Genomic DNA, 19,234 nt, shown 5'->3' with positions numbered 1-19,234 from the left:
TGCATTCATTCCAAACCTTGTCCACTTGTTTGGAGCTTGTTCTGAAATGTAGAGATTATGAAGAAAAAGCTCAATTTCTTGTTGGCAAAATGCTGTAAGACAGAAGAAGCCAGAAACGACATTGTTTTATTTTTTTCTGCAGGATGTTGTGCAGATCCTCATTGATGAACTGCTTCCAATTCCTTTCGAACCACAGAGTTCCAGCGTCTTCTTTCTGGAGCACCACCAAAAGTGGTCTTGTTCTGCAGTCTGTGTCGAATGATGTATATAGAAACCTGGCAGTGGAAGATTGGATTCATGATAACATGAATTTAGAGGACAAACACATCCTTTTCTTGTGGATAAATAACCCAGCTGTTGTCATTGGCCGGCACCAAAATCCATGGAAAGAGTGTAATCTCAACCTAATGAGAGAAAAAGGGGTTTGTTTAGCCAGAAGAAGAAGTGGCGGTGGAACCGTTTATCATGATCAAGGCAACATCAACTTTACCTTTTTCACATCTAAACAGAAATATGACCGAATGGAAAACCTAAAACTAATTATCAGAGCATTGAAAAGGTCAAGACCCCACCTAAACGTGGAGGACACTAAAAGATACGATCTCATGCTAGATGGTAAATTTAAAATTTCAGGTACTGCAGCAAAACTTGGAAGGACAGTGGCTTATCATCATTGCACACTGCTTTGCAATGCAGACAGTCATCTGATACCCATTATTCTGAAAAGTCCTTTTCAGGGTATACATAGTAATGCTACTCCTAGCGTTCCTGCTATGGTAAAAAGTCTCTGGGATGTGGATCCAACTTTATCCTGCCAAGAGATAATGGATTCTGTAGCTGGAGAGTACGCTGTGCATCATCATACTGACATCAATGTTAAACTAATAGATCCAAAAGATGAGGATTTGTTCCCTGGAATTCGTAATAAAACTAAGGAGCTTCAGACATGGGATTGGATTTATGGGAAAACACCAAGATTTAGTGTTCGTACCAGTTTTGATGTATTTCACAAGCAAACCTACCTGGAAGTGAAACTAAACTTGGATATAAAAAGTGGTAGAATCGAAGCCTGCAGCATTGATGTGCCAGATTATTTTCTTCCTGCTGATATGTGTGTTGTACTGCAGAACAATCTCATTGGTAGTAGATTTTGCCCAAACGAAACCACGTTGCTAACAAGTGCTCTATTAAGGACGTGTCCTCAGGATTCTGATCTGCATAACAACTGGAGTGTTTTATGTGAAAAAATAATGTCGGTCATGTGATTTTGCATAAAAATCTATATTTAGAAACTGGACTCCTTGAGTTGTTTTCATTGGTTAGAAAACACAAAATATGGAAAAAAGAAGAAGTCTTACTGAGTGTTTACACAGCCTAAAGTTGGAGGTGCAGCGGTCCTCTCTGTCTCCTAGCTGAAGTCAGTGTGCTCTGTCAGTATTTAATTTGAAAATGTTTGCCACAGTGTAGTCAGCAGATCGAAGCAGGTAGTCCTAAGCTGCAAGCTGTTATCTGTTACATTATAGTAAACAACAATGCAAGAAAGATTTGTGTGTCGTCCACATACGTAAAGTACTGATACCGAATGGATGCTTTTAGTGCTGCCACTTGGGAGTTGGGGTTGGCGGGGGGTAGGGTAGGGAGTGGCGGGCATCTAGACTTAAATACAAGCGTGTGCAGTTCCTTGGACAAAGTTGGGCGAAATGAAGGCTTGAGAACTAGTGGATTGTCAGGTCAATGGAATAAGCTCTAATAGGAGCAAGTGCCCTCACACACCCCGAAAGGTGTCATGCTTCATCATCTGGGCATGCTCCTCGTCGGGCTGGCGCTGCAATGCCCCACAGGCAACCGCGCTGGGGCTCTTTGCCGGTGATCTTTTAATTTAACCGTATGATGAGGTGTGGGTTGTGAAAAATGTGTAGTGTGATTGAAAAAAGTGAATTAAAATAGCTCTAGTGATGCTGGGTTTGAGGAAACCTTACTGGTGAAGCTCACTAACCTAATTAAAAACTGTGTGGCTCATGTGTGATTATATGGACCTAGACAGCAATCCTGATAATTTTTTTAAATGTGAGGGCAAAATGTGTCTTGCCTAGTCCAGTTCACAAGGGATCTAATGGCAATTCATCAGGACCGAAATAATGTAACCTACACTACTAGGTGACTGATTCAACAATGTTTAGTGAGCAGCCAAGTAATCAGTCACACCATAAATAACAAAGCACTGTAGTCCCTTGGTTTGTATCCTGACCTGAAATACAAAAGAAACAGACGAGACAAATAATATTTAAATGTCTTTTTTCGATTCTGTCAGATGTTGGACCATGCTATTTCATGCATGATGTTGTTCCCTTTGTATCACCTTTTTCACTTCATGCCCCATGCTGTATCTTAAGGTGACGAAGTAGGGAGACACGCATTTAGCACTACCTTGCGCAAACCCCTTCTGCCACAAACGTGGACTGTGTGCCTCTGAATATAATGACCAATCTATCAGTGATTGTGTATGTTCGGGTTCTCTGTTATAGAACAGCAGAGGCATGGTACAGCACCCAAATTCATTAATATTCATGCATGAATGGTGCCAATATCGTGAAAGTAACGTGTCCATGATCCGGTAAAAACAAATCCGAAAAGTAACCCTCGCATACACACATGCTCACAAACAAAAGGCTGTGTGCCATTTAGCGCTTCTCCATATATGTATACATAACCAACTGTTGTTTGTTAGACAACCCGTATTAGAGCCAGTGAAGGGCTCACAGGATCAGAACAGAGCGAAACGCTCACTCGCGTCCCAGAAGCATAATAGCAAACGGGGAGGATTAACAAGGAAACGTATCTTACCCCAGTTCTTGTCTTTTCTGAAAGTTTCAACAGTCCGGAATCAAACATGACACTCCTGAGGTTCAGTAGGAGCAATACCTAACGGTCTAAGGACGAAGTTTATATTGCAGTACATGACCAGTACAATACCTAATTTACAAAAAGAACAATTGATGGATAGAATGCAGAACAATGTCATACATTCACCCCAGCACAGAGATCTGGGCCTAAACCCATTGTTTTTTTGCTCCCCATGCAATTCCAGTTTGAACCCAGCCATATGCAAATCAGTCTTAACCCTGCGCCCAATGGGAACAGTCCAGCCCGAAATGCCAGGCCGGGTCCTCCCTGGACTGGACACAAGCATCCTGGGACCGGTTTCAGCATTTTACCCCTCATCTGCCAGGATAGCTTGACTCCAGTGGCACGAAGAGCATGGGACCCGCGTCTGGGCATACTCGTCCCACTCGGGGTGACAGATGCAAAAAGAACAATTGATGGACAGAATGCAGAACAATATCATACATTCACCCCAATACAGAGATCTGAGCCTAAATCCATTGTTTTTATGCTCCCCATGCCATTCAGTTTGAACCCAGCATATGCAAATCAGTCGACCCTGTGTTCTTGACTGGGGGTGAATGTTTGATTTGCTCTGCATTCCGTCCATCATCTGTGTGTCAATACTTAATTTACTACAGTCAGGGTCGGACTGACAATTCCGGGCGCCGCGCAATCCCCCGGTAGGCTAGATGGGGTGGGGGCCGGTTTTACGATGGGGGGCAGGTTCTGTTGCTGGGGACCGACTTGGCCGTGTCAGACTGACCGTACAAAGTAAAGTTAAACATAACGTTGCATTAATAACAACCCTCCGTGACGTGACGTGAGCAGTGACCCGCCGGCCGATTTTAATTTCATTTAGGCAGCAGCAGGCAGCCTACTATACAGGACTTGTTATAATTTATTTAAAAAAACACCTCACCATGTGATCATTGATAATGATGAGTGACGTAGACGCAGGCAGCGTGCAGATGTCACCTCCTCCGCGTCTGCGCGCTGTGGTTTTAGTTAGTTGAACTTGTGAGGTCTGCTGCCTGTGATGCTCATGCGCATTTGGCTCGCGCAATAAAAAAGTGCGCGCAGCGTGACTCTGATAAAGGAGGCGAGGCAGGCATCTCAGAGGCCAGGGAGAGACTGGGAAAGAGCGAGACCCCCCTAATCAGGGCCGGACTGGGAACTGAAAGCAGCCCTGGCAAATTTAGCCAGAACAACACCCATCCGGCACGTAGCACGCACGTGCAGCGTGAGAGCCCAACCGCTTCTAGGGTTCCCTGGACCAGAAACAAGCATCCTGGGACCTGTTTCAGTGCATCGGGCTGGACTGGGAACTGAAAGCAGCCCTGGCAAATTTAGCCAGACCAGCCCCCATCCAGTGTGTAGCGAGCGCAGCGTGCGAGCCCACACTACCACAAAGAGACCTGTTAATACATTTCTAATTTAGCCTCTGCTCAGGGCTGGACTGGGAACTGAAAGTAGCCCTGGCAAATTTAGCCAGCCCAGCCCCCATCCGGCGCGTAGCGAGCGCGCACAGCATGCGAGCCCAACCGCTTCTAGGAGGGTTTGGAAAAAGACAGACCAAAATGGTGAATTTTACAGCACATTTCTCATTATATATTCAATTATATCAACTTTCAAAGCACAGTAATTAGTAGATGATGACCTTAACCCCTTCCATGCTGCCGCGATTCTGCTCCTGTGCTGAAGATTTCAGCGCGGGTGCAGTCATGACGGCCCCCAGCCGTCATCAGCACACGAGCACTGTAGTGCATGGCGGCTGGGGGCCGTCATCAGCATGCAAGGGGTTAAAGAGCACCAGGTTACCGACCCAGTCATATGTACCCATAGACATTCTTTCAGAGAGCACCAAAAATAAACACAAGTAGTGAATCAAAGAGAACAAAGTAAAAGTGAGACCAGCCCCCACATTGTGTGTAGCGAGCAAGCGCAACAGTTAGCAACCACTACTAGGGCTTGTGCTAGTGGTGGCATCCTGGTGACATATGTAGTAAAAGGGAATATTTTTAGGCCTGGCAAAAGGTTCCAATTGCCAGGTCAAAATGGCTGTTTTACAACTGCACTGGCAGACTGCAATGACCGGGCCTGGCCTTGACACATGTTTAAATAGGCTACTTACGTGGGTGGCACAATAAGTGTTGCAGGCCCACTAGCAGCATTTAATTTACAGTCCCTGGGTACATATAAAACCACATTTTTAGTGAATAGCAGGTACTGACGAAGGGGAGCAATAGATCATCGAGAGTCAATGAGCAACGTGAACTTCAAAGATGTGAAGAGAAGCAATTGCTTGGAGCTAGTGAGTTAGTTGCTCAACTATTCACTATGGTGTCAGAAGAGTGCCTCCAATCTGGCGTTCACATTTGGGTCTGTGGCTGGTAGGACATCCTCCCTAGCCCAGGAACATGTAACAGACTACTCCACAGACGGAGCTCAGGTTTTCACTTCTTTATTCTTCAGCATGTAACCATTAACTGAACGCTCTGCATGACAAACTTTATTACCACACCCTAAAGATTACCTAATACTTGTAAGGAGTCTGCCAAGGGTCACTAGAGGCCTCGCCTACACAAACATAGTACACAATATCTCCCCTTTTGTTAATAAAAAATACAACAATTATATACACATACACACATTATAACCCCTCGATGAGCTGTTGAGGTGCTTGCATCTGTCTTCCAGATCTAGTTGTTTGAGGTAGAGGAGGAGCACCTTCATCTGGCATCTCTGGAGAAGAGTAAGATGCTTGATTTAGGCACTCAGGTTTACTTGTCTCATTCATGAGGTCTGGAGCTGAAGAACATCGAGGCAAATGCTTAAAATGTGACAAGTCTCTGGTTATGGATTTTCCAGGTCATGTCCTTTGCTCACCACAAGTCTTAGCAGTTCACCATCAAAGAGAGCATCAGTCATGTTTTTGTTTGACAAGAATTTGGTCTCCTTTCTCGAAGACCGTGTCTCGAGGGCATTGGCACTTTTGAGCGTAAGTCTTTATTTTGCATTTTTGAGAGGTGTCAGTGACACAAATGTTGTCAAGGTCTTTTGACCGACTAGTGGTCTACTGTGGTATCTTCGTTCCAAGAGCTCTCCCAAACAGAAAGGTGGCAGGAGTTTCTCCTGTTGTGGAATGAGGAGTGTAACGGTAGGCATAGAGGGCTGGGCCTAAAGCTGACTTGAGATTGATCACCCTCCGGCAGAGCACACTGAACCACCCTTTTCAAAGTACTTGTAAATCGCTCAACAACGCCATTTAGCTGTGGCCAGAGAGGTGTACTTTTCTGATGTTAATGTTGAAATGATTACGAAAGTCTTTGAACTCTGCTATTGAAGGGTGGACCATTGTCAGATTTGAGATTTGAAGGAGCACCCCATGCTGTGAAGCACAAGTTACTTACCTTCGGTAACGATATATCTGTAAGAAACAGTATTTAGTGTTAGATTCCTTACCTTAGAATATCCCCAGGCGTCAGACTGGATTTATTTTGAAAGTTTTATATAGCGCGAACAAGAACCTTGTGGATATCAGAACGCTTTACAAATACAGGGATAAGAAAAACGAGCAAATGTTTAACAATCTTTTTGTGCACAGAGTAGCTGTAGGTTATAAATGGATAACAAAATGGGATAGGTAAAAGAAGGAGCATAGAAGATCAGACAAGACAAGAAGTAAAAGTATCAGTGCAGAGTCTCAAAAAATCCAAAGTAAATGTTCAGGTGAATTTAGTCATGAGGGTCGCTTTTACTTCCTTCTTGAAAAATGCAGTGGAGGAGATACGTCTGGTTTCTGGAGGGAGTGCATTCCAGATCCTGGGTCCCATTCCTGAAAAGGAGCGTTTATACGTTTTTTTCCTTCCCGAAACTTTGAGGTTTCAGAAGAAGATTTTTTTGTGCTTCTAGTGGCTCTTGAGCCACCTGAGATTGTCAGCTTCTGAGTGAGGTTGCTAGGCGAGTTGTGGTGTACAGCCCCGTGTGTCATGCAGGCGATTTTTAGATGGATTCTAGCTTCATAAGGCAGCCAGTTCAGTGATTTTAAGTCAGGTGAAATGTGCGAGCGTTTTTTTTGATCCATGATAAGTCTCGCTGCAGCGTTCAAAGAGGCTCTTAAGGGTGCAGTTGTTGATAGGGGGAGTCCGCTGAGGGCGACGCTTCCATAGTCTATCCGAGGAATGACTAGGGCTTGTACTGCAGTTTGGAAGTCCTTAGCTGGCAGGAAGGGTTTAAGTTTCCTCAAAGTATTGATTTGGAAATTAGCTCCCTTAGTTGCCTTGCTGATATGATGTTGCATATTGAGATTGGCGTCAAGGGTTATGCCTAAGGATTTCGCAGAGTCCACGATGGTAGGTTGGACATAATCCCTTCCTGCAATGTTGCAACGCACTTTCATGCCACTCATATGTATGGAATGATCACACAGCTTAGACTTATACCGCTAATCTAAGTAATAATCATGTTCTAGGATCGCTACTAGCACAATCTCACAAAACTTTCCTTTTCATTTGTTTAGGTTGGATTTATGTGTAGGAGTGGTCCCAAACGAATGGGCTCAGACATATCTCGACCACTAACCTGATTCACGTCAAAATAACAAGGTGTATTGTTTGTTTCTTTCAAACCCCTGTTTAACGTTTATCTTTGCACTTTAACTTCCTTCCCAGCCACGAGCGCACGTGTTGGTAAACAAAGTACTGTCCGAGCGTTTCCCATTGCTAGGGGGCACGCGTCAGAGCTGCCCCCTCTTGCCCCTATTGTTCTATCTGGCGATGGAACCCCTGGGGTCTTTGGTGCGGGCGGGTGGACGACCGCATTAGGGGATGGACAAGATCACGCTATAGCGGACGACGTCCTGCTTTTACTGGCTGAGCCCGCCTCTTCAGAGCCACACTGTCTCCGGTTGCAGCAGGCGTTTGGGCAGGCATCAGGTCTGCGACTGAACCCCGGGAAATAAGTTTTGGTCCCACTTCACTTCACTTCCACTGTTACGACTGGCAGTCCAATATCCCGCTTTGGCGCAATTCCTTTAAGTACTTGGGAATATGGATTACCCTGCTCCCGGAGTTGGGTTGGTCCCTCAATGTGACGCCACTGGTCAAAAAGGCCAAAGCGGACCTTCAAAAATGGAAGACACTACCCTTGAACCCTCTGGGTCGGGTTGCTCTGTTTAAAATGTTGATCCTTCCCAGGTTCCTATATGTCCTCCAGAACACCCAGTTTTGTTTTCCTAGGACCTGGTTTAAGGATCTGCACGGCTTAGCTACCAAATTTTTATGGGATGTCGGGAGTTCGCGATTGGCCCTATCCACGTGGCGGATCCCCTCCTTTGACTGGGGCATGGGAATGACGCATCTTTATCTATACTTTTTAGCCACACGTCTATTGGTGGTCCATGATTGGTGTAATGTGGGGGATGGCCCAACCTGGCCTATCGGCTGGAATTGTGCGAACTGGGCTTCCCCAAGGTTCAGGCCATGATGTATGGGGTATCCATCCCGTCCCAACTGCCAGACGCGACACGGTCCGTGCTACTGGCTTGGCGGGCATTGCTGCGCCATGCTGGTCTGGTAAACTGACCCAATGGACACCCCTCTGGCACGGGGCTTGGCTCTGGGAAGTAGGTGGCCTACAGGGGTTCAAAACCTGGGATCTCATCGGCATTACGCAACTTGGGGACTTCTGGGTCGGAGGTCATATGCTCTCTTGCCAGGATATGCGAACCCGTTACTCCCTATACCCCTCCGAATTTTATAAATATCTGCAATTGCGACATGCCCTCCACGAACACATTAGCAACGACACTCAGCTCCTGGAATACAGCCCAGCGGAGGCCCAGACTCTGTAGGGGGATTTGAGTGTGGGGGCATCTCCCAAATATACCACAGCCTCGTCAACAACACTTCCACCTCACTGGACAGTTCGAGGAACCAATGGGTAGAATGGGTGGGCCCTCTGGACGAGGTGGACTGGCGTGATGCGCTCATGGCGCCTAAGACAATCACTGCCTCCGCCAAACTTAGGCTAGTCCAAGTATATTATTTACACTATGCTTACCTCACTCCATTGCGCCTTCACCGAGCGGGCTAGCTTTCGGAGGTCCTAGGGTGGACGGTTCCTCACTATCCTCGTCATTTGCTATTGGGGATAACGGACAGGCTGGATGGGTTCCGGAGCGACAAGTCCTTCTTCAACACAGCCATGATTGTAGGCAAGCGCGACATAGCGGCGGCATGGATATGTCCCGACCCAACAACACTGGGAAAGTGGCGCAAGGGAGTGGACTGGTGCGCGACACGAGAAAAAGTTATATGCACGGCAGGCGGATGGGGACATTGAATAAATTGCTATACCTTCTTGCTGACATGAACTCCTCGGGGTGTGTGTGAGAAGTTGGCCTGATATATAATGTTCACTATTCTAGTGAACACTTTGTATCAGTCCAAACAACCCTTATTGATGTTTGGTTGTAAGTCAACCTGATAGACCAGCTATCCTAGTAGCATGGACACGTGCAGTCTTTAGGCTAAACTCTAGAGGGCGTGTTAAGCCAGCTGTTTTACCATCACAGTTACCCCTTGAACACCAAGTGAAAGGACACCACACAAGTTGTTATGAAAAATAAAGTATATTTATTTATAACAAGACTACAGACAGGGAGCTAAGCACACAACAAAACTCTTAAAGAAATACTTAAAGTCGCACAATTTACACAAATGCCCGAGGGGCACGAAAAACCATATACTACAAAAGTGGAATGCGAATTACTAGCAGGTAAGTAACTATTCTCATAGGCTTTAGGATCGCTAGGACTGGACTACTGAACCTTTAGATTACAAGCAGGAGGCCTAGGGACGTCGTGTGCAGAGTGGGAACTCTCACACGTAAGGCGGGAAAAAGTCTATGGGGGCTAGTAAAAGCAAAGTTAGTGTTCTCGGGCGAACCCGACTAGGTAGGTCAAAAACGAAAGTGGATCTAGACACTTAGAGAGTTGGTCTACGCTGGAGCACCGGAGTACTCGGTTTACCTAGCCCAGGGGCTGCGGCTGCATAGGGTTCAAATGTCGTCGGGTTTCTTCGTTGATGAACCAGGAGCCTGAAGGAAGAAGTTGCTAGCAGGCGACCAGTGAAGAAGTTCGTGGGGATCCAAGCCTGGATCGGGGAAGAGGAAGACCTGTAAGCAGAGGGGACCAAGTTCTGAATCACTAGCCAGTGATTTAGGTGGGCACCAGAGTGGCACCGGACGAAGTCACCTCGACCAGGTGAGTGGGCGCTGCTGGGCTCTGCAGTCTCTCGGACCAGGAGGCGTTGTCGGCGACCAGGATGGAGGTGCGAGCTGTCCCACGAAGATATCTGCTGTCGACGTCGCTGGACCCAGGATTGGGGCAACAAGTCTTGGCAAATGCAAGCCCACGCGGTGGACTTAAAATGGCGTCTGGAGTGGACCAGGAGGGTCCGGGGTGCTCCTCTGTTGGAGGGGAGCAAGGGCCAGTCTGGAGCAACCAGACCAGCGGTGTTTGTCGTCGAAGTTCGTCGTCAGAGGGCCACTAGCCAACGGGCAAGTGACCTGGACAACGCGGTGAGCAGCAAAGAGCAGAAGGACCCCAAGCAGATCTCGTGGATGCAAGGGGGCTGAACTTCGGTGCTGGAGCTGCTCAGGGTCGGGGCTTCTCTTACCCCAAAGCACTCAGTCGAGGGTCACTCGGTGGTCGTGCTGGGCAAGCGTCGTGCAGTCTTGAAGATGGCCGGTCCCTCGAGGTCTCGTCACACCCACGGGTCTCAGCTGGGCTGAAGATGCAGGTAGAGGTCAGAGGTGCCAGGGAAGCCGGTTCTTGTCGAGCTGGGCAGTCTTGATCCGGAGGAGAGACTTACAGCAGACCGCGATGCTTGGATGGTGCCTGCTGCTGCAGGGTGACTACTCCTTAGTCACAAGGGAGAAATCTTGAGAAGAGTCTTGAGTTCCTTTCGTGGAAAGTCGGTTCAGGATTCAAAGATGATCTGATTTGGAAGGGGGCCTGCTCCTACCTTTATCCTGCAAAAAGGGGGCTGGCACGCGACTAAGTCCTGCCCTATGGGTGGGACTAGGAAGGGGGGTGGTTACACCCCTCTCCCATGCCGGGCTTTCCCCAGCTCAGGGGCTGGTGTGCCCCTGGAACTGGTTCAAGCCGGCATATGCACAGTGAGCACCGGCGTGTCACTTGCAGTCACCTTCCTCTAAAGCCCTGCCTACCTAGGATACACAAAATCATGTCTGGGACGGTGCTGGCACCGCCCCTGGCAGGAAACCCTTTGTCCTTGCCTCCCGCGCTGGGAGGACTCCCAGCAGCAGGAGGGCAGACTTGTGTCTCGGTGGCAGCATCCATCTTGTGGAGCTGAGGCTATGTCTGACTTTAACCGGGTTTACAGGTTACCAACATGTCGTGTCCCTCTAGAAGGGTGGAATGCTAACCCCGTCGCCAGAATTGGCGAGGGGTTAGTATTCCAATTCGTATGACACCTTACTCGACATGTTTTGATAATGTTATACCAAAGTTAGCATATGACCGCGAGGTACATAATGCACTTAAGAGTATATGGTATAGCGTTATCATGGAACAGCTATTAGGACTTGGTTCCGCAAGCTGCAAACGGGCTCAGCTCATGCCAGAGCACCATTTCACATTATTCCACGCACTCTGCCTTCAGGATTGTTAAGGCCTGCCATAGGAGTGACTGATAGGAATATATGTGTCCATTTTAGGTTTAGATATAGGAATACTATATCTAAAGCAAAGGGTGATTACACCACCTTGCCCCAGCTGTCAAGCAGCCAGTTGTGTCTGGTTTAGTTAGTCAACCCAGGGGTGGCATAATACATGCTGCAGCCCCTGGGAGACTTCTGGGTACACCTCTGCCCTGGTTACAGGGACACAAGAGAGGGCCCAGTGTCAATTCAGTACCTGGGTACAATTTGGAGTAGAGAGAACAGCTAGGTTGTGGGTCTGATTAGCAGGCCCACAGCCAGGGAAAGTCGTAAACCAGTGAAGCAAAAAGCAAAAATCTGGGGTGATCATAGGATTGCAGACCCTACTCTCCTACAGTGTGGAATTAAGGGTTGTATTGATACTGACGCTGTAAATGACCATTTGCCATCCGTGATTTTTCCGATGTGTTTGTACTTTTTAAAATCAATAAAATTTGAATATCAAAAAAACTTCCTTCCGGTCTTGATGAAATGCCATAGGATCAAATAGTGACCAACAGGGCGTGAAACATGTCGACCCCACTATTATTTTTAGTACCACTCACCTATTTTGAAAAACGAACTGACCCTCCTCATTGGAGGAAGGGTACAAAAGTTCTTTTTCCTGATTTTAATTATACTGAAATGACCCAAGAATAAATACTACTAAGGGCACCATTACGTTATTTTAAATTCACTTGCACACTCCCCACATACCCACACTCACCACTGTGGCGTTCCTCTCAAAAGATCTCCCAGCCCTCTTGCACCACCCCCATGAGGAGCAAAACGCCCAATGATGAAACATGACACCTCATGGGTGTGTGAGGGCAACTCTTCAAATTTGAGGAATTCCTTTGCATCCAACCTTATATTCATTTATTAAGACCGGTTACTACCAATGTCCTTCCTTTTTCTCACACTCTCTGCTGCCGAATAGGCTAGCACTTACTCACAGGAACAGTTACTTTCTAGTGATTCTGACATACTGCCTTGGGAGCACAGGTACTGGACCTCTTTCTATTAAGTTCCCCATCCCTCTCTTTGTACATTAGAAGTACAGACAGCAGCCATTAATGGTCAAGAAGTTGTGCATACAGAGGCCAGTGGCACTATGGTGACAGAAAACCTTGTGAACAAAAGTGAGCCCGCGGCAGAGGACAGATCTCCATCCAGCTGATACTGCGACTAGACCGAGGAGACACGGTAGGGGAGGGGTTGGAATCCTTGGAATCCTAACCCAGCCCAGTGCTCCCGGGCAGCTTAGCGAAGGCAGGATGTGGAGCCTGAAAATGGCATCCCAGCACTGCAGTGGTCAGAGCGGCTGCCGAAGCTGTACTCGAAGGGCCCCTGAGGACTGTAAGCGGGGAAGCCGACCCTGACATCACAGAGCTGTGACACCTCAGCACACACAACAGCAAGTAAGAGTGGTGCTGAGGGAGGACGACCAGCTGGGAGGGAGGAGTGAATTGAGGGTGCCTAGACTCCTGGCGGGGACACGTCAGCCCTGGCGCTGATTGACGAGGCGTGACACATATCCAGAGAAATAGCTGCTGCAGTGGTGGCCTGGAGGGGTGAAAGGGGATTGGCGAGCAAAGGCGTAGATGGGACAGCGCTGTGGGCCCCCCGCCACTGTCCTGGAGAGCCAGAGGCCTACATCTAAGATCGCTTATACCCGAGTGAGCAGTGGGCCTTGAAGGCAGGCCTACTGCCATGCCTTCAGGAGTGGGGCCTGGTAGGCACTGAGGGGCACCATCAACACGAGGTGGAAGGGTGAAAGGGACCTGGTGAGTGCAGACACAGACGTAGCATCGCTGCGGCCCTATAGACACCGCCCGGTCATCTAGAGGCCTGTACGGGAGGCCAACTACGGTGGTGTGAGTGATGGGCCCTGCGGGCGGGCCTGGTGCGAGGCCTCAGAGAGTGGATTTGGTAAACCGGAAGTGACAGCAGTGACACGAGGTGCAGCGGCCAAAAGGGAAACCAGCGCAATAGCGTCAAGGGACTGGGGGCTCCCACCAGGGTGGGGCTCCGGCAGAACCCAGCGCAGAATTGGAGGAGCCCTCTGCGGGGGACAGCACAGGAAGGCCTGAACTGTGGGCCCTACAACTTTTCCACAACACGTAGCAGCCTGTTGACATGACCGGTCCACGTTGGGAGCGAGGTGAAGTCCTGCCCACGCGCCTATCACTGGGCCGGGGAGTGGGAGACCGCAGTGGAGGCACGAGACGACAGAGCCATGCCATACAGTGGTGCCCAGGGGATCAAAGAGGCTGTAGGGAGAGCAAAGGGGCATACACACAGCCAGAACATTCGGCTGGCGGAGAGGGGAGGAGTCGGCCACAACCGCCTGCTAGTGGGACCTAACAAAAGTCAAGGAGTGCCCTGAATGATGCAAAGCAGCGGGGTAGCCACCCGAAACTCTAAACAATGCAAGAGAGAGGGGGGATACCCTCTGCAGCCTGAGGGTGGGAGGGAGGCCACTGAATTGAAGACAGAGTATGGAGGGGGGGTGGAGGTGAATCCTGCCGGAGGTTGTATACTGCTGGAAGATAAGGTGACTAACTCACTCTATAACATAAGCAGTAGGGCCACTTAGATGCCCCCAAACGTGACGAGCACCGGGGTTGACTCCCCCCCCCAACGAACAGCCCAGAGATGTCCTCGGTGAGGAAGAAAGGGGAAAGATCTCTGAAAGAGATGCTCACCAAAGGACCCCTTCATGGGGACAAAAGGAGCGGAACGTCCCCAGGCCCGAAAGCTCCTATAGACTTGGAAATACTGAGAGGTCCTAATTACAAGCTCCTTCCTCGAATCACTTTTCAATGTTCTCGGGGAGGACTTCCAAACACTTAAGACCGAGGTGGAAAGCGAGGTACGAGAGATTCTCCGTGAGTTGGATGCAGTCGGGGAGATAGTAGCAGCGATTGAAGAACGTGAACTTACCAAAGGAGAAGAGATCGAGCAACACCAACAAGAAGTGATTCGCTTGCGAGATCAACAACTGGACCTGCAGGCGCACGCAAAGGACCTCGAGAATCGCTCAAGACGAAATAACTTTTGTGTCAGGGGGGTCCCCTCAAAAACGAAAGGGCCGGATGTGAACCAATATCTCCAGGGACTGTTTTGTGACATATTAGGAGAGCCACAGGACTTTGAAATTCGCATAGATCGGGCAAGGGCTAGGGCTGGTGGGTCGGTCTCCTGCTTCTCCCCAGACATACTTGCTTTCCTGCCGGACTTCCCTCTCAAAGAACGAATACAGCGGGAGGCTCGATCGAAACAACCTTTACTATATCAAGGGCATTCCATAGCTCTTTAACAAGACCTGGCTTCCATCACACTGCAAAAGAGGAAGGCTTCTCGAGAAGTGGCCACTCATCTGAGAGAGCAAGGGGTGGTGTACTCCTGGGGTCCTTTTTTTGCCTAATCTTTAAATTGAATGGCAAGCTCTACCAACTCCGGTCCCTCCAAGAAACCTGTATGATTCTCGGCTTGGAACATCAAGACACGGAAGAGTCACCCAACCGTACACAGAGTTCGCCAGGAAACGAATGGCAGAAAGTGGGAAGCAGACGCTCACCCAACCCAAAACGACGGCCGAACTCCGACACCATGTCACAGGAAAGAATTGTGGAAAATGGATAATTTTCAACCATTTCCCTCTCTTATCTAAGGACCAGCCTAGGGTTATTTCCCTACACTCTGCCTCTGCCGTGACTTCCTCACGATTATGACACAGTTACGTCGCTTCTGCCATGACTTCTGTATGATTACAACACAAGTAACTGAAATTTGCTCAAGGGAAGCTCCTTCCTCTTTTCTATGTCCAGAAATGTATAAATACCATGTTTTCATTGATTAAAGTAGAGACTATTCCCGAGCCTCCTTAGGTGACGGAGCTCTCCCTTAACTCGAGTTACTGAATAAAGACCCCTGAATTCTAATCACCACGGACTCTGCTCTTCATGCTTGACCTTATTGATATTATAGAAATTCCGATCAAGGTATATTACTAAAATATTTACCACAGAATGACAGCACTTGAAACAGTCCAGAAAGAAACCGCTGCGACGGCCTACCCGTGACTCTACCAGAGGGATTGTTTAGCATTGATATTGCAATGGCCGTGGGGGGGGTGTCCGGGGGCCCGGGACACTTGGACCACACACTAACCCCGATTTTCTGCTCACCACATGCCCACATCCTTGTGTGATGGGCAATGGACACTGATGGGAATCTGGGGTCTTCTAGTTGGGGCTAGGGAGGGCGAGGGGTCAGGGTAGAGGGGCAGGGGAGGGGGCTTTTCGCTGATGGGTTGGGAGTGTTGGGCTTAGTAAGGGGGAGGGTAAGGGGAACTGGTGTGCTATACAGGGAGGGGGTCCATTTGGAGCACATGCTCACAAGTGCAGGGTGCCGAGAACCCACGAGGTAGTCAGGTGGATGGGGGACTTCCCCATCAATTTCAGCAGTCTGATTTAGTAATTACCCTATGTCAAGGTCCACATTGCAAATTCTCACTCTTAACGTGAAGGGGCTGAACAGCTCCATTAAAAGGAGAGCCATTTTATCCTACTTAGAGAATTCAGGGGCGTCAGTTTGCTTTTTGCAGGAGACCCATCTCCCCACCAATTCTACTCCTCCACGTCAGATGAGCAGGCAGGGGTGGCCATTCTGATAGCTAAATCTTTCCAAAGTCTGGTGGGGAGCAAAGTAGCGGAAATAAAGGGCAGTCTACTGGCTTATACGAATTGGGCTATTACACATCAGGACTCTAAATAGATGCGCAATCCTTACTCAATATCGCGAGATCTCAAGTGTCAGCGTTTTCTCATCACGGAGCTTTTCTGTGGGAAAACTTTACTAAAGCTTTATCAAAAACTATCGTAAAAACAAAAAGTGTGACCAATCTCCATACCTTTGAGATCGTCTTCCAAATTTGTATATGCCCACTTACTTTTGTAAACACATTGTTTTCACTTAGACACTTTTCTTTGAGCTTAATGGCACCAATGATGATAACAGGGCTATCGTGGTGAGTACCTGCCAGGTGTCCCATTGGTGGTGCGCCCGTGAGGTGCCATCTCGCTTTCACACATTTTTTTCACAGTGTTATATGGTTTCACATCTGTCTGTTTTAAAGGGATGGGCTTTTTTAAGTTGGGCACGAGATTGATATACCCCCTACCCCATAATCATTAAAAGAGGGGAGGTAGTTGTAATTGACTGCAACGTGTGGGATATCATTTCTAAACAGTTTAAGAGAATAGTGCCTGTGCCCTAGGTCATAATTGGTTTTGTGACTTGATGAGTGGAGGGCGACCTAGGCCCTGAATTCCCTCTTTGCTCCTTGTTGTTGTTCCTAGATACTCACCTTGGGTGGTCCCTTGGGTCCCCAACTCTTCTACGTCTTCTGAGTCCCCTCATCTTGAGTCATGTTTCGTATTCTACTATTTTAATATATACACAGTAGCAGTACCCCTGCGCGTCGGTAGGCGTCGTCTGCGGCTCCGCATCCGTCGTCGGTGTCGTGTTCGCCGGGATGACGTCGTTGGAGTACTTAGACGTCGCCCTCGCGCGCTGACGTCAGTTCTTGTACATAGCTTTCCGTGCCAGGAACGCAGAGCCATGCCAGAGACCGACACTGGTACCATAAAACAAGGGCCCTCAAGGGAAATACCTTAACCCTAGATATCGTTTCGTAGAACGGGGAGGATGGGTGGGGCGGTAAGGAATCTAACACTAACTACTGTTTCTTACAGATATATTGTTACCAAAGGTAAGTAATTTGTGCATCTGAAAGAAACAGGTTAGTGTTAGATTCCTTACCTTAGAATAGATACCCCAGCAATACCAACCCCGGTGGTGGGTCTGCGAACCAAGATCACATCAGAAAGTCCTGGAGAACGGAACGGCCGAAAAAGCCATCTCTCCGGACTTGGCTGTCCAGGCGGTAGTGTCTAGCAAACGTGTACAGCGAGGCCCACGTAGCTGCCTGACAGATGTCCTGCAAGGGGACTCCCCGGCCCAGGGCAGTAGTAGCCGCCGTGGCCCGAGTGGAATGGGCTCTCAGCCCAACAGGAGGCTCCTTTTTAGCCAAAGAGTAACAGACCTTGATGCACAACATGACCCACCGAGAGATGGTCCGTTTGTGCACTGCCCGTCCTTTCTTTGCGCCCACGTAACCAACAAAGAGTTGGTCATCCACCTGGAACTGGCGTGTGCGGTCTAGATAGAAGAGTGCACGTTTTGTGTCCAGACGGTGGAGCCTCTCTTCCTCTTTCGAGGGATGCGGAGTCGGAAAGAAGGTGGGCAAGGTGATGGACTGCCCAATATGAAAGGCTGTAACCACCTTGGGCAGGAAAGAAGGACGAGTCCTCAAGACAACCTTGTCCGGATGGACTGAGAGGAAAGGAGGCTTAGAAGATAGAGCCTGGAGCTCACTCACTCTCCTGGCAGAGGTGATGGCAACCAGGAATGTAGTCTTAAGAGTCAAAAGACGAAGAGGGCAATTGTGAAGTGGCTCAAAAGGAGCGCACATCAAATAGGTAAGAACAAGGTTCAAGTCTCACTGAGGCATCACGAAAGGAACAGGAGGAAACATGTGAGTGATGCTTTTCAAGAATCTATTTACAACAGGGGACTTGAAAAGAGAAGGCTGATCAGGAAGCCTTAAGAAGGCTGAAATGGCAGAGAGGTAGCCTTTGATAGTGCCCAGAGCAGAGCCCTGCTTGGCAAGAGAAAGAAGAAAGAGGAGAACCTCTGAAAGGGGGCAGAAAAGGGATCCACAGCCTTTGCTGTGCACCATGCCACAACTTTGTTCCACCTGCAGGCTTATACCGATTTTGTGGAGGGATGCATGGCTGCCAGAATCACATCACAGACTTCAGGAGGCAAGTCAAATGGCCTCAACTGTCGCCGCTCAATCTCTACGCATGTAGGTGGAGACTGGACAAGTTCAGGTGGAGGACTGTCCCCTGCTGCTGCGACAGAAGGTCCTCCCGAAGAGGCAGACGAATCGGGGGATCGACTGACATGCTGAGTAGCTCGGGATACCAGTATCTTCATGCCTAGTCCGTAGCCACAAGGATGACTTGGGCCCGGTCGCGCCTGATCTTCTCCAGCACTCTGGGCAGAAGTGGTATAGGGGAAAGGCGTACAACAGACCGCAGCTCCACTCGCGACGAAAAGCTTCTCCGAGCGAGTGCTGCCTTGGAAATTCCAACGCGCAGAACTGATGACATTGCGCGTTCTCTTCTGTGGTGAATAGATCTAACCAAGGCTCTCCCCATTGCTGAAAGAGGCCTTGCGCCACGTACGAGTTCAGACGCCATTCATGATCCATCATGCACCCGCGGCTGAGTTCATCTGCCCAGGGAACCTGCCAGGTGTTGAACCACCAGGGTGACTCCCTGGTGTTCCAGCCATTGCCAGAGGCGCAAAGCCTCTTGACAGAGGGTCCACGACCACACCCCGCCCTGTTTGTTGCAGTACCACATGGCGGTGACGTTGTCTGTGAACACCTGCACTACACTTCCCCTGACAGAGGGAAGGAATGCCTTCAGTGCAAGCCGGATCGCCCTCAGCTCCAGAAGGTTGATGTGGAGCCGGGACTCCGCCGGAG

The 19,234-nt window shown here is 48.9% G+C and overlaps 1 protein-coding gene across 2 annotated transcripts in view; it reads left to right on the top strand.

Annotated features, from left to right (window-relative positions):
* LIPT1 (lipoyltransferase 1) overlaps nucleotides 1-1,542 on the top strand; it is a 133,572-nt gene extending 132,030 nt beyond the window's left edge. For both annotated transcript variants that reach the window (XM_078658174.1, XM_078658175.1), the window contains exon 2: nucleotides 143-1,542. In XM_078658174.1, coding sequence (XP_078514300.1) covers nucleotides 144-1,265 — 1,122 coding nt within the window. In that variant the 5' untranslated portion in view covers nucleotide 143 and the 3' untranslated portion in view covers nucleotides 1,266-1,542. The remainder of the gene's footprint in view (nucleotides 1-142) is intronic.
* The last annotated feature ends 17,692 nt before the right edge of the window (nucleotides 1,543-19,234 follow it).

Source organism: Lissotriton helveticus, chromosome 8 (assembly GCF_964261635.1).
Source record: "Lissotriton helveticus chromosome 8, aLisHel1.1, whole genome shotgun sequence".
Taxonomy (NCBI): Eukaryota; Metazoa; Chordata; class Amphibia; order Caudata; family Salamandridae; genus Lissotriton; species Lissotriton helveticus.
The sequence above is the reverse complement of the archived record's forward strand: the minus strand, read 5'-3'. Positions and strand labels throughout refer to the sequence as shown.